General features: G+C 64.3%; 1 protein-coding gene across 1 annotated transcript; it reads right to left on the bottom strand.

Annotated features, from left to right (window-relative positions):
- Positions 1 to 6,487: 6,487 nt before the first annotated feature.
- MNX1 (motor neuron and pancreas homeobox 1) lies at positions 6,488 to 11,116 on the bottom strand. Its single transcript, XM_057733705.1, has 3 exons — positions 10,426 to 11,116; positions 7,416 to 7,576; positions 6,488 to 6,847 (listed from the first exon to the last, which is right to left on the bottom strand). The coding sequence occupies exons 1-3, from the start codon at positions 11,114 to 11,116 to the stop codon at positions 6,488 to 6,490; spliced, it is 1,212 nt and encodes a 403-aa protein (XP_057589688.1).
- Between the last annotated feature and the right edge of the window lie 642 nt (positions 11,117 to 11,758).

Below are 11,758 nucleotides of genomic sequence, written 5' to 3'. Positions count from 1 at the left end.
CATCACGCCCCAGAAGATCAGAGTTCTGCATCCCAGGTGACGCTGAGAAGGACAGGCCGTCCAGGGAGGACTTGCTCGGGCTCTAGACCTCTTTCGTCCTTCACTCTTGCTTTACCTGACCCCTCACCTCCTGGATTCACGCACCTTTTCCACTATGTAACGCGTGTGTTTCGTGGGTTAGTCTTGTCTTTCTCCTCCCACCACCATGTGACTCCAGGGGGGTGGAGATTTTTGTCTGTTTTACTCACTCGCGCATCCTGTGCTCAGACCCTCCTCCAGCAGGGAACAGCTATTCTGGAAAGCGTGGTGGTGGATGGATTCTCAGTTGGCTGTTATCTCTTTTGTGGGTGGAGAGGTTGCCGTGCCACACAGGTGCCTGATGGATCGCGGGTGTGTGGGAATCGGACGACATCCCTCCCCCCCCCCAATAAGTACCCCCCAGGATACATGCAGCAGGGTGGTGAAGGTGGCAGGCCCAGAGGGGAAACACAATTTACGTGTCCTTTCCAGATGTCTCTATTTAGAAAATCCACCATAAGCCTCACCAAGTTGGCGACTGTGTTTTAAGCACCTTGGGTGTGGGCGTCTCCTCAGCGGGGCCGGCCCCAGGGGGACACCGGGCCCGTCCCCCAGGGCGGACAAGCGAAAGCGGGCCGTCCGGGCCTCGCACGCAGGGCCCGGGGCCAGGACGACCCTACCTCTGTCCGCTTATGCTTTTTCAAGATGCTGTTTCAGCACAGAAGACGCCTGCGTTTGGAGGTTACGAACCCTTACGACAGCCACCAGGATTCTAGCAGCACCGGGTCAACTGGGCCGAACCACCGCGGACGAGCCTCCCTGCCTTCCCGCCCCCGGGGTCCTCGTGGGGGCGTTTCGGGCGCCCCCGCCGGAGAGGCCAGGACGCCCCCGGGCGAGGGGGGAGGGGGGCGGCGGGGGGGGAGGGGGCGGCGGGGGGGGTGCGCGGCGAGGGGGGCGGCGGCGGGGGTTGGGGGGTGCGCGGCGACCCCCCGGGCGGGCGGCCCTGCCCCGCGCCCCCGGCCTGACCCCGCGCCCCGCCCGGCCCGGCCCGCGCCCCTCCCCCCCGCCCCCGCCCCCGCCCGGGCGCGATAAGGCCGCGGCCCTTTGTTCCGCCCCCAGCTGGGTAAACCGCGCCGCCGCCCCTCGCCGCGGCCGCCGGCCGGGGGGCACCCGGGTCCCGCCCAGCGCCGCGGACAATGGCCCGGGGTCCGGCTCCTTGTGTACACTCGGCGCGGCCAGGTGCGCGCGGCGGAATGCAGGGTCGGCGCGGGGCCGGCGGGCGCGGCGGGGCGGGGCGGGGCGCCCTCCCCTCCCCCACCCCTCCCCCTCCCCCTCCCCGCCCTCCCCCCGCGCCCCCGCCCGCTCGCGAGGGGCCGCCGCAGGGGAGGGGCCGCCGGGACCCCGAGGGCGCGCGTGGGGCCGGGGCTGCGGGGCGGCGCGGGGGCGGCCGGTGCTCGGCGGCGCCCAGCGCGGGACGCACCTGGCACGTCGTAAAGTGATTTACGAAGTGAACGTGGTACACGAGGCCACCAGCTGGAGCCCCGACCCGGCCGCACGAGTTTTATGAGGTGCCCTATTGTGGAAAATAAACTTTAATCCGGCCATAAAATCCAAATCTGAAAAACATGTTTGCCTTGTGGTCTGGAGCTGCGCGGCCTTCCCGGTCGGGTCCCACCTCCGCGGGGATCAGTTTTATTGAGGGAGACACACAGGGCGCCGCGGGACTTTGGGACGGGGCGGGGGGCGCCCACGGCCTGCGGGGACCCCGCCCGCGGCGCCCCCACGCCCGGAGCGCGGTCCCTGCCGGGGGGCGCCGCGGGGGGCCGCGGGGTCAGTCCACCCGCAGGCCTGCAGGCGCTTGTCCGACCCACCCGGCGCGGGCGGGGCTCCCCTGCTCCGCTCGGGCCCACCGCGGCCTGGGGGCCAGGTGCTCCCTGCCCGCGCCTTCTCCGGGCTTTGGATGTTCCACAGCGAGTCTGCGCTTTCCGGAGGAGGCAGGGAGAGAAGGAGCGGGGGAGCGGGAGGGATGCAGGGAGGGAGGAAAGAACGTCTGTCCTCGCTTTAATCATCTTAGCCATTTTAAGTGTCTCGTACGGTAGCGTTAACGATACACACACTGTTGGACAACAGATCTCTAGAATTTTTTCATCTTGCAAAACTGAAATGAACCCCGCCCCCGCCCATGAACATCTCCCCCTTTCCCCTCCTCGCAGTCCCTGGCACCCTCCCGTCTATGTTCTGTCTCTAAGAATTTGACTATTTTAGATCCCACGTATAAGAAGAATGATGCAAGCATTTGCCTTTTTGTGACTGGCTTATTTCACTGGTCGTGGTGTCCTCAAGGTGTATCCCTGCTGTAGCAGGTGTCAGAGTTTCCTTCTTTGTAAAGGCTGAATAACCATTCCACTGTTTGCAGGTACCCAGTTTTCTTATCTGTCCATCTGTTGACAGACCCGCAGGTGACTGGCACCTTCTTCTTCTTCTTGTGAACAGTGCTGCCGTGCAGACCTCCCTCCCGGCCCCTTTGCGGTTCTTCTGGATGGGCTTGCTGGGTCCTATGGGAAGTCTGTTTTTGTTGTGGTTTGTTTGTTTTGAGGACCCTCCATACTGGTTTTTAAAAATATTTATTTATGTATGCATTGATTTAGCGGCTCTGAGTCTTAGTGGACTCACGCAGGATCTTTAGTTTCGGCATGCTGGGGCGTGCCTGTGGGATCTCGTTCCCTGACCGTGGATGGAACCCAGGCCCCCTGCACTGGGAGTCCTGAGCCTTCGCCACTGGACCACCATGGAAGTCCCCACACTCATTCCTACCAACCGTGCACAAGGGTTCCTGTTTCACCACATCCTCACCCTCACTTGTTATCTTGTTTTTGTTTTCATAACAGCTATCCTAAGAGGTGGGGGGGGGTGCTAGCTCATCCTGGTTGTGATGTGCATCTCCCTGATGCTAAGCATCTTCCCATGTACTCGTGGACCATTTGTAGATGTTCTCAGGAGAAACGTTTATTCAGTCCCTTTGCCTATTTTTTTAAGCTCTTTATTGGAATATAATTGCTTTACACTCTTTACACTCTTGTGCCAGTTTTTGTTGTACAACAAAGTGAATCAGCTGTATTTATACATATATTTCCATATCCTTTGCCTGTTTTTAATTGGTTTTTGTTGTTGCTGAATTGTAGTTCCTTATATATTTTGGATATGAATCCCTTATCAGATATTTGATTTACAGATGCTCTCTCCCTTCCCAGGTAACCTTTTCTTGTGTTGACTGTTCTCTTTGCTGTGCAGGAGTTTTATATGTTGACATAATCCCATTTGACTAGTTTTGCTTTTATTGTCATAGAAAGCTTTTCCCGCGGATCTTTCCAAGCTGACTTCCGCCTGGGTACAGGGTGCAGGAAGGCCAACCGCGAAAGGAACAGGCCCATTTCCTCTACGTTCTAGGCGGTTCTGCACTCTTCAGACTCCAAGCGTTAAGGCATCTAGTCAGGGCCTGGGACCCTGGGCCAGAGCTCTGCAGTGGCTGGACAGGTGATCCATGGCTGTGGCCTGGAGGGCGCCGATAGACTGGCCACTTTGTCACACAAAGGGCTTAAACCACATCCTTTGCACCCTGACACGGAGGAGGTGCCCTTTCTGAGAAGGGAGGACTCCCATCAAGGTGAAGAGAACCCGCGCGGAGGGCGGAGCCCTGGGTGGGCAGGGGGCCGGGCGGGGCTCCCAGAGGGCAGGGTCCGATTTGGGCGGGGCCCTCGCTGTTGGGGCCGCGGTGTCCAGGTGCCGCCAGGGCCCGCAGGGCGCACCCTGGCCGCTTGGAGAGCGGGGAGGCCGCCCAGCCCTGGGGCTTCACCGCCCGAGGCCAGCGCGGCTGCCCCAGGGCCAAGCCTGGGCTTGTCTGGAAACAGTGCCTTCGTCCCCTCCAGGCTGGACTGCGTGGACCTGGCTCCGGGTCCTGGGAACCGGGTCCTCGAGGCGGCACAGCCTCCTTCCCCGGGGCGGGGGCCGCGGGCGGGCGGGCGGAGCGGGGCTGGCGGCCGCTCATTAGGCGGAATGAATTGTTCGCCGTGCCCGAGTGGGTGAGGATGAGCCAGTGATTATATTTAAATTTGCTATAATTGATTTGGGGAAGAGCCGCTGTGACAAGAACGAATTGATCATTAAATTTATTAGCGAGATAAATTCCGCCGCGATTAAGGCGCTGGCTGGAGACGCTGGGGCCGCGCACGGGTCCCGCCTTCCTGGCCTCCAAGTCCCCGCGCCAAACCCGGGCTCGCTCTGCCGGAGGACGTGGGGGCCGGGGGCGCTCCGCAATCATTCCACCTTCCTTTACTGCTCCTCTGCCCCTTGTCGCCAAGGGAGCGAACGATTCCCGGGTTCACGAGGGTCTGCCCCTTGGGGCGGAGGGACAGACCCTCCGCCGCGGCCGGAGGCGCCCCAGCTCCTGGGAAGGCCGGATGCTACCCCCCTCCCCCGCCGCCGCCGGTCCTGGAGGGGCCCGGTGTGGAGGTGGGGGCGCTGACACTGGGCCAGCCGAGCAGGGGGGCGGCGGGGAACAACCCCCAGATGTGGAGCCAGCCGGGGTAGAGGCTGCTTCAGGCTGCGCTTCCCCAATGTGGTGGAAATTAAAGCGAGGTGCACACGGGTTGCAGATTGTTTTTCATCCCCAAAGGCATCTGGCTTTCGCCCCTCGCGTCCCCTCCCTGTAACGTTTTCCCACCGCTTTCCTCGGGGCTCTCGGGCTTTCCCACCGGTTGCAGACCCGGTCCCCGGCCCCCCAAAAGCACCTTTGGACCCCGAGGCGGCCAGGCCCGCGCCCTGCCGCCCGCGCCCCACAGCGGCTCCTGCGCGGGCTCCCAGCGGCGCCGCGCCCCCGGCCTTGGCTGAGGGCGGGCTTCACGGAGGGAGCCCGGGGTGATAATGGGCGGCCAGAGAGGATATGAATCTCACCCCCGCCCTGGAGTCGAGCAGCGGCCCCGCTCGCCGGCGCGGCGATCCCCCGAGTGAAACTCCAGGCCCTTCGGAACTCATTTATCGGCTGGGAGGCGGGGGCGGCGGGGGAGGGGGAGGGGCGCACCCCGGCCCAGGTGCTCGCGGGAAAGCGTGAAAAACAGAAGGACGGGGGAAGGCACGCGGGAGGGAGGAAGAAGCGGCGTCCCCGGCTCCCCTGGTTCCTCCGGGCCCGGGAGAGGCCGGCGGGTCGGTGGCGGGGGGAGGGCAGCCGGGCAGGTGCGCCGCACATGGCGAGGGCCCGGCTCGGCCCGCGTGATGGACGGCGCGCGCTGCCCGGCTTCATTAAACCAGAGCCACCGCGGGCTGTCCGGCTGGAGCCTTCCTGTCGCCCGCTGCTGTCCTCGCGGACGTTGCGCAGGGAAACCAGACCTGGCCCGACCTCGGGAGGAGGACCGGCGTCGGGGAGCGCGGGAGGCGCCGCGCTGGGCGAGGCATCCGAAGAGGTGCGCGAGCAGCGCGGCGGGCGGTGCGCACCCCAGGGACCTGCGAAGCCTGGTCGTTTGAAGCTTATTTTCTAGAACATTCAAATAGTGTGTTTCCACTTCTGGAGCGCCGGCGAAGCTAGAAGATCCTCGAAGAAGTAGGAAAGCAAATGCACGGCGGCCGAAGCGACTCCTCGGAGATTCTCGCATCCGGGACAGATGGGAGCCGGCACGCGGGCGCGCTGACACCTGGCCTCCGGTGTTTTTACCGACACTTCGTACCTGCGACTCCCCAGCAGCCGGGATCAAGTTCCGCACTGGCCTCAGGGCCCAGGGGAGGTGGCGGTCCTGACACGCGTTCGCCGTTCTGATTGTCACCTTCTGCTGTCAGCTGAGGAATACAGCCCACCCCGCCATTTCAACAACAAAAATAGTAAAGCCCGCTTTCACTACTGCCCTTAAAAGATTTGCACTCTCATCCAGTAGAAAACCAATTTATTTTACATTCCATCGTGGGCGATGGGAGAAGCTAAATGATAATTCAGCATGCGTAAGTAGACATTTCTTTATATATATATTTATAAATACAATATACAAAAATAAAGACCATACAGTTTTGGGATTTGCAGCAGTGTGAACGCTCATGACATAAAGTCCCCCCGCCCCCGAGATACCTAAGCGCAAAACATTTTTTCTTTTTTCGACACTCAGAAGAAAGGCGTATCCAGAGAAGGTTTCAAGTTTCGGAGGTCGTTTAATAACACTGTGGGTTTCCGCCTTCTGCCCTGGGAGCCTCCCCTGATGGTCGGTTCTTCTCGGAAACACCTTCCCCCAACGCAAACCGAATTAAATTAAAAAGAACAAGAGTTCAAGTTTGAGCCTGCTGGGCCTCCCTCTTTCTGTCCCTTGAAGAGCAGACAGGTGCTCGCGCCCGACAGGGCAGCCCCGGAACCGGGCCGCCTCGCTCGCGGGCGTGGGGGGCGCACCTGGGGGCCGCATCCAGGGCGCACCCCCACCCGCCGGCCGCGGGGCCCCTACTGGGGCGGGGGCTGGTGGCCGGGCCGCGGCGGCGGCGAGTCGGCCCCGGAGGAGCAGTCGGAGGAGGCGGCGTGCGCGCCGGCGCCGTTGCTGTAGGGGAAATGGTCCTCGTCGTCGTCGTCGTCCTCCTCCTCCTCGGGGTCACTGTCCCTCAAGTCCCGCAGGCGGCGTGCGCTGCCCTTGTCCCCGGGCGCCGGCGGCCCCAGCAGCTCCTCGTCCCCCTGGTCCTCGGCGCCGCCGCCGCCTTTGCCCGCGCCCCCGCCGCCCTTCTGCTTCTCGGCCTCCTGCGCTGCCTGCTCTTTGGCCTTCTTGCTGCGCTTCCACTTCATCCTCCGGTTCTGGAACCAGATCTTCACCTGCGGGCACAAGCGGCGTGAGACACCGGCCCCCTCCATGCCGGCGTCCCCGGGCTCCTGCACCGGGCCCAGGCGCGGGGCTCCCATGAGAGGGCTCCGAAGCCCCGGGGGCATGGCGCCCCCCGCCCCGCACACCACGGACACCCGAGGGCGGCTGGGGGCCCTGGGGAAACTCAAGCTAACATGCCAGCGCCTTCCGCCTGCAGCCTGGGTGTGCGCTGTGTGGGGGCGGCGCCGGGGCAGCTGGGGTGCCTGTCTGTACCTCTCAAGAGGTTCCCTCCTCTCTTTCTCTTTCTGGAATGAAATGTCTCTAAAGCGGCGTGGGGACCACCTGCTTCAGAATGGGGGTGCACATTCCTGGGCCCACCCAAACCCACTGAATCAGACCTCTGGGTGCCCATATGGGAGCCCTGGGGGGGGAGATGCGAACGCTAGCCGGGATGTTAATCCACCCGCTAAAGGTCAAACAGGCACAGCTCCAGGTGCCCAGGAAGGCCGAGGGTCTAGAGAGCAGAGGTGACAGTGTCACTGGGAGGCCAGCGTGTTGGGGGGGGGAGCCGCGGCGCACCTGGGTCTCGGTGAGCATCAGTGAGGTGGCCACCTCGAAGCGCTTGGGCCGTGACAGGTACTTGTTGAGCTTGAACTGGTGCTCCAGCTCCAGCAGCTGCTGGCTGGTGAAGGCGGTGCGTGGCCGGCGGCACTTCCCCAGGAGGTTGGACTGCGCCTGGGCTGGGGTGGGGGAGAGGCCGTGGAGCCCAGATCGGTCCAGTGCCCGCTCCCGCCAGGGCCAGCAACGCCCCCCACGCCAGGCTGCCTGCTGGTCGCCGGCCCTTTCTTAGTGTCGGCGCCCCCTCCCCAAGGAGGCCCTGGAGCCCAGGACCCCTAGGCCAGGTGCACCCAGACCGTTTGGGTTTAATGGGACCAAAGCTTTTTGTCCCAGGTGGGGCCCAGGGGTCCTGATTAAAGACAGCCTATCACCCAGGCGTGCCCTCTCCCCCTGGGTGGGCATTGCTCAAAAGCAGGTGGGCAGAAGGGCACGTAGCAGAGGCCCAGGGACCACCTCCTCCCTGCTCCTCACTCCTCGCGACAGCGCCTTCCCCAGCTCAGGCCCAATCCACCCAGGCCCCCAGATTCACTTCCTGCTTCTTCCTGCCCAACTAAGCTCCTTACGTACAAAAAGAGTGGAAGGAGAAAAAGGCAAAAAGAGGAGGACAGGAGAAAGGAAGGGAAGAAAAGGACCAAAGCCTGGTCCTAAAGACGTGTGTTCATCAACAGGGACAATGTTTTCTTGACAACGCCTGCCCAGGGTCCAGAGGCGCTGAGCCTGGGGAGACTGGACACCTTTCAGGAAAATTCTCATCATGCAAATTAAAGGCCCAGGCACAGGGGGATCCGGCTTTCTACACGTTCAAGGAGGTCTCTTGGCTTTATTTACATAATTTCACACGGTTACATCACAGAGAATTTTATGACCCAAAACGAGACTTCCCTTGATTTCCCAGGGGCTTGACAAGTTTTAGACAATAAAAGAAAGGAAAGGAAAGAGGCCAGCCCCGGGCAGGAGGAGCTCAGGCTCCCCTGGGACAGGCAATTTGCTTTATGGGAAGGCCCACGCCCCCTGCTTTAGTTAAACAAGGCCCGAATTCCCAACTTGACAATACATTAGAACTTTAATTAAAACACTGGCTCCAAAGGGACCATTTGGGAAATGCCATCTGATGGCTGAGACACCAATTAAAGGAAACCAAACAGGTTTTCCAGAGACCAGCGGAGGGACTCTCAGAACACACTCGGGTTTATTTTTGCCCTTTAGGATTCGGTGTTCAGATTCTTTTTCTGAACTTAAAGCTGACTGGGTTTTAATTAGCTACTTATGGGTAAAGATTAGGAATGAGAGATGGACAAAGTGTGTTGGCAAAGGGGTGTGACTTCAGTCGATTTTCTGGGCAACCTTGGGCTCCACGCAGGGACAGGGAAAACAGCCGGGTGGCCAAGGAACGCAGCGCCCAGGGGAGGCCGGGTGAGGACCACCGCCCCCCGCGGTGGGAGACGAAGCCTGCCAGGCTCTGGGAGATGCAGGTCCCAGTGAAAGGTGCCTGGGGTGGCGGTCCATCAGAAAGCGTTTGCTGCACTCTGAGGCCGGGCCGGAAGGGGGCCCTGGGTTTGGCTGACGCGGGATGGGCACTTCAGGGACGCCTGAAACCGCAGAAGTGAGAGCAAACTTGCCCTCTTCTTTGCCTGGAGTCAGGAGGGGCGACTCCAACGGAAGGGATGGGTGGCCCTTAGGGCCTCCTGGGAGCTGAGCTGGGAACGGCCTGGGCTGGCTGTGGGCAAACAGCGCACATGCTGGGATTTTCTCACCCGGCTGTGACTTCTCCAGACTTCTGGGATCCTTGCTTTTCTCTGTTTAGTCACAGCCATAGCTTCTAGCAGAGGAATCTGAATTCTGGCAAATGTTTATTTCTGTTTTCTTTTTTGCTTTTTTCCCCTCCCATGCCTGCAACTCCCCAGTCTAAACAAATCCACTCAGACGGAAACAATGGGGTCTCTTTGTTTGGGTGTTTGGCGGCTGAAAGCGTAAAGCCTCCTGCATCTTCCTCTGCGCGGAGCCCGGGTGGGGCGATTGGACCAGAGATCCAGACTTTCCGGAGCTCCAGTCCCGTGCGCCCTCCCGGCGCGCGCCAGGAAAGCCCGAGAGAGAGGCCCAGGCCTCGGCGAGGTGTCCCACCCGGGTGGCGAGCACACTGCCCACAGCTGGGCGGCTCTGGAGGTTGGGGGTGGCCAGCCCTCCCGCGCTGTGGTCTTGGGGAGGGGTTCGCGCTGTGCTGGGCGCCCTGAGTTCGGAGGAGGATACCTGAAGCTTAGAGCCCCTGCGAGGGGGTACCTGAAGGAGGGCGCATGCCCCAACCCCGCTGGAGCGTGCCATCTCTAGGTTCAAGTCAGGCCCCCCGCCTCCTGGGCATCGCACCCCGGACCCAGCGCCCTTCCAGAGGCGGGCAGAGCCCTGCAAAGGGCCAGGCGATCTCCCGGGCCCCTGCCTTGCGTCCCTGGGCCTCCTGAAGCTTATGTCTGCTTCGCTACTCTGGGAGCTCTCCCTCTCCTGGGAGGGACCGGGGTTCTCCCCAGAACCCAGGATGCGGGGCCAAAGTAACGTCTGTTTCGCTGAGGATAAACCCCTGGTTTCCGTGGCCCCCGATTCCCAGGCACGCCTAACACAGGGCGCTTCTCGGCGCGCCTTCCCCCACCACTTCCTTCTCCTCCAGGCTGCCGGTTAATCATTAGATTTTAGTCTCACACCTCCAGCTGCCCCTTCCCGTTAAGAGAGGAAGAGAAGCAAGGCCCGCGCGTGGCCATTTTCACCATCCGCGGACAATCCCACACCGCGCAGCCCGCACAGGTCCTCGCAGGCCCTAGGCGGGGCCGAGGCGGCCCCGCGGCGCTTCCACAGCTCGCTCGGAGCGGAGGGCCAGCGGAGAGAGGCGCCAGGTGGAGGAGGGCGCGCCGGAGAACCTTCGGCCAGGACACCCCTCCCCGGGTGCCCCCCGGCCCCGCAGGTTCGGGGGCTGCGCGGTACTCACAGTTAAAGTCCGGCATCTTGGGCAAGATCATGCCCGCGGTGGACGCCCGCAGCCACTGGTCCAGCTGGAAGGTGCCGGCGCCCAGCTTGATGGGGTCGGCGGGGTGCGCGGCGTGCGCACCCTGCACCTGCGGGTACGAGTAGGAGAGGGCCGGGTGCTGCCCGGCCAGTGCGGCCGCCGCCGCCGCCGCCGAGTAGCCGTAGACCGGGTGGCCGTAGAGCGCCGCCTGCGCCGGAAGGCCCGCGCCGCCCTGCGCGCCCCCCGGGTGCAGCCCGAGCGCCAGGCCCCCCGCGGCGGCGGCGGCGGCGGCGGCAGCGGCGGCGGCGGCGGCGGCGGCGCCGGGGTGCGCGTGGTGGTGGGGGCCCCCGGGCCCGCCGCCCGCGCCGCCCGCCCCGCCGCCCGCGCCCAGGAAGCTGGGCTTGGGCAGCAGCGCGCAGTGCGCGGCCAGCAGGCGCGGCGGCGACGGGCTCTCGGCGCGCAGGCGGTCGGCGGGCGCCGCGGGCGGCTCCGAGGACGCGGGGCTGCAGCTGCCGCTCGCCCCGCCGCCCGCCCCGCCGCCGCCGCCCCCGGGGCCAGCGGCGCCGGCCGCGAGCGACGTGACCAGGGCCAGCGGCGCGCTCTGCGCCGAGGCCGCTCGCGGGGGATCCACGGCCAGCAGCGCGTCGATGCGGAAATTTTTGGATTTTTCCATCGGCTCGTCAGGGGCTGGCGATCGGCGCCGGGCGGCGGGGGGCGCGGCCGCGGGCCGGCTCGCGGAGTCCGTGCGCGGCGGCGGCGGCCGGCCCCGGGGCTCGGTATTGTTTGGACTGTTTGCCAGGAATCAAAGTCGCCGCCGGAAACTCAGCCCAGGGTGACCATGGTCCGCGCGCCCCCGCCGCGCGGGCCCCGTCGCCTGGCGCTCGCACGGACTCCCACGCGGGCGCTCGGCGCGCCGGGGCCGGAGAGCCCGGCTCAGCGCTGCAGCCGCGGGCGACCGCGCCGAGGCCGCTGGCGCCGCGCTGGGGACCCGCGCGCCCCTCCGCGCACTTGAAGCGCAGCGCGGCCGCCCATTGGCGCGCGCGCCGGGGGCTCGGGGAGGGGCTCCGGCCCGGCCATTGGCCGCGGGGAGCACCTGTCACCGTCCCGGTCGCCCGCCGCCCCGCCCCTGCGCCGCGGGGTCCTAAGCAGCCCCGGGCGCCGCGCCTCGAAGGCGGGGCGGGGCGGGCACCGCGACGGAGGGTGGAAGACTGGCAGGCGCAAGCCGCGGTGCCTGCTCGCCCTCCCGCGGCCGCCGAGCGGGCCGGTGGGTGCCGGCCACCCCCGGGGTCCGTGTGGGCCCCCCTGCCCGAGTCCA

The sequence above is a fragment of the Hippopotamus amphibius genome, chromosome 4 (genome assembly GCF_030028045.1).
Source record: "Hippopotamus amphibius kiboko isolate mHipAmp2 chromosome 4, mHipAmp2.hap2, whole genome shotgun sequence".
Lineage (NCBI taxonomy): Eukaryota > Metazoa > Chordata > Mammalia > Artiodactyla > Hippopotamidae > Hippopotamus > Hippopotamus amphibius.
This window is presented reverse-complemented; position numbering and strand designations above follow the sequence as displayed.

What these genes read in the sequence shown, in the direction of transcription:
- MNX1 (XM_057733705.1), bottom strand. Translation starts at nt 11,116, where the DNA reads ATGGAAAAATCCAAAAATTTCCGCATCGACGCGCTGCTGGCCGTGGAT. An exon ending in CAAGATGCCGGACTTTAACT is followed by an intron (nt 7,577 to 10,425) that starts GTGAGTACCGCG and finishes CCCCCACCCCAG; the next exon opens with CCCAGGCGCAGTCCAACCTC. An exon ending in TGATGCTCACCGAGACCCAG is followed by an intron (nt 6,848 to 7,415) that starts GTGCGCCGCGGC and finishes TTGTGCCCGCAG; the next exon opens with GTGAAGATCTGGTTCCAGAA.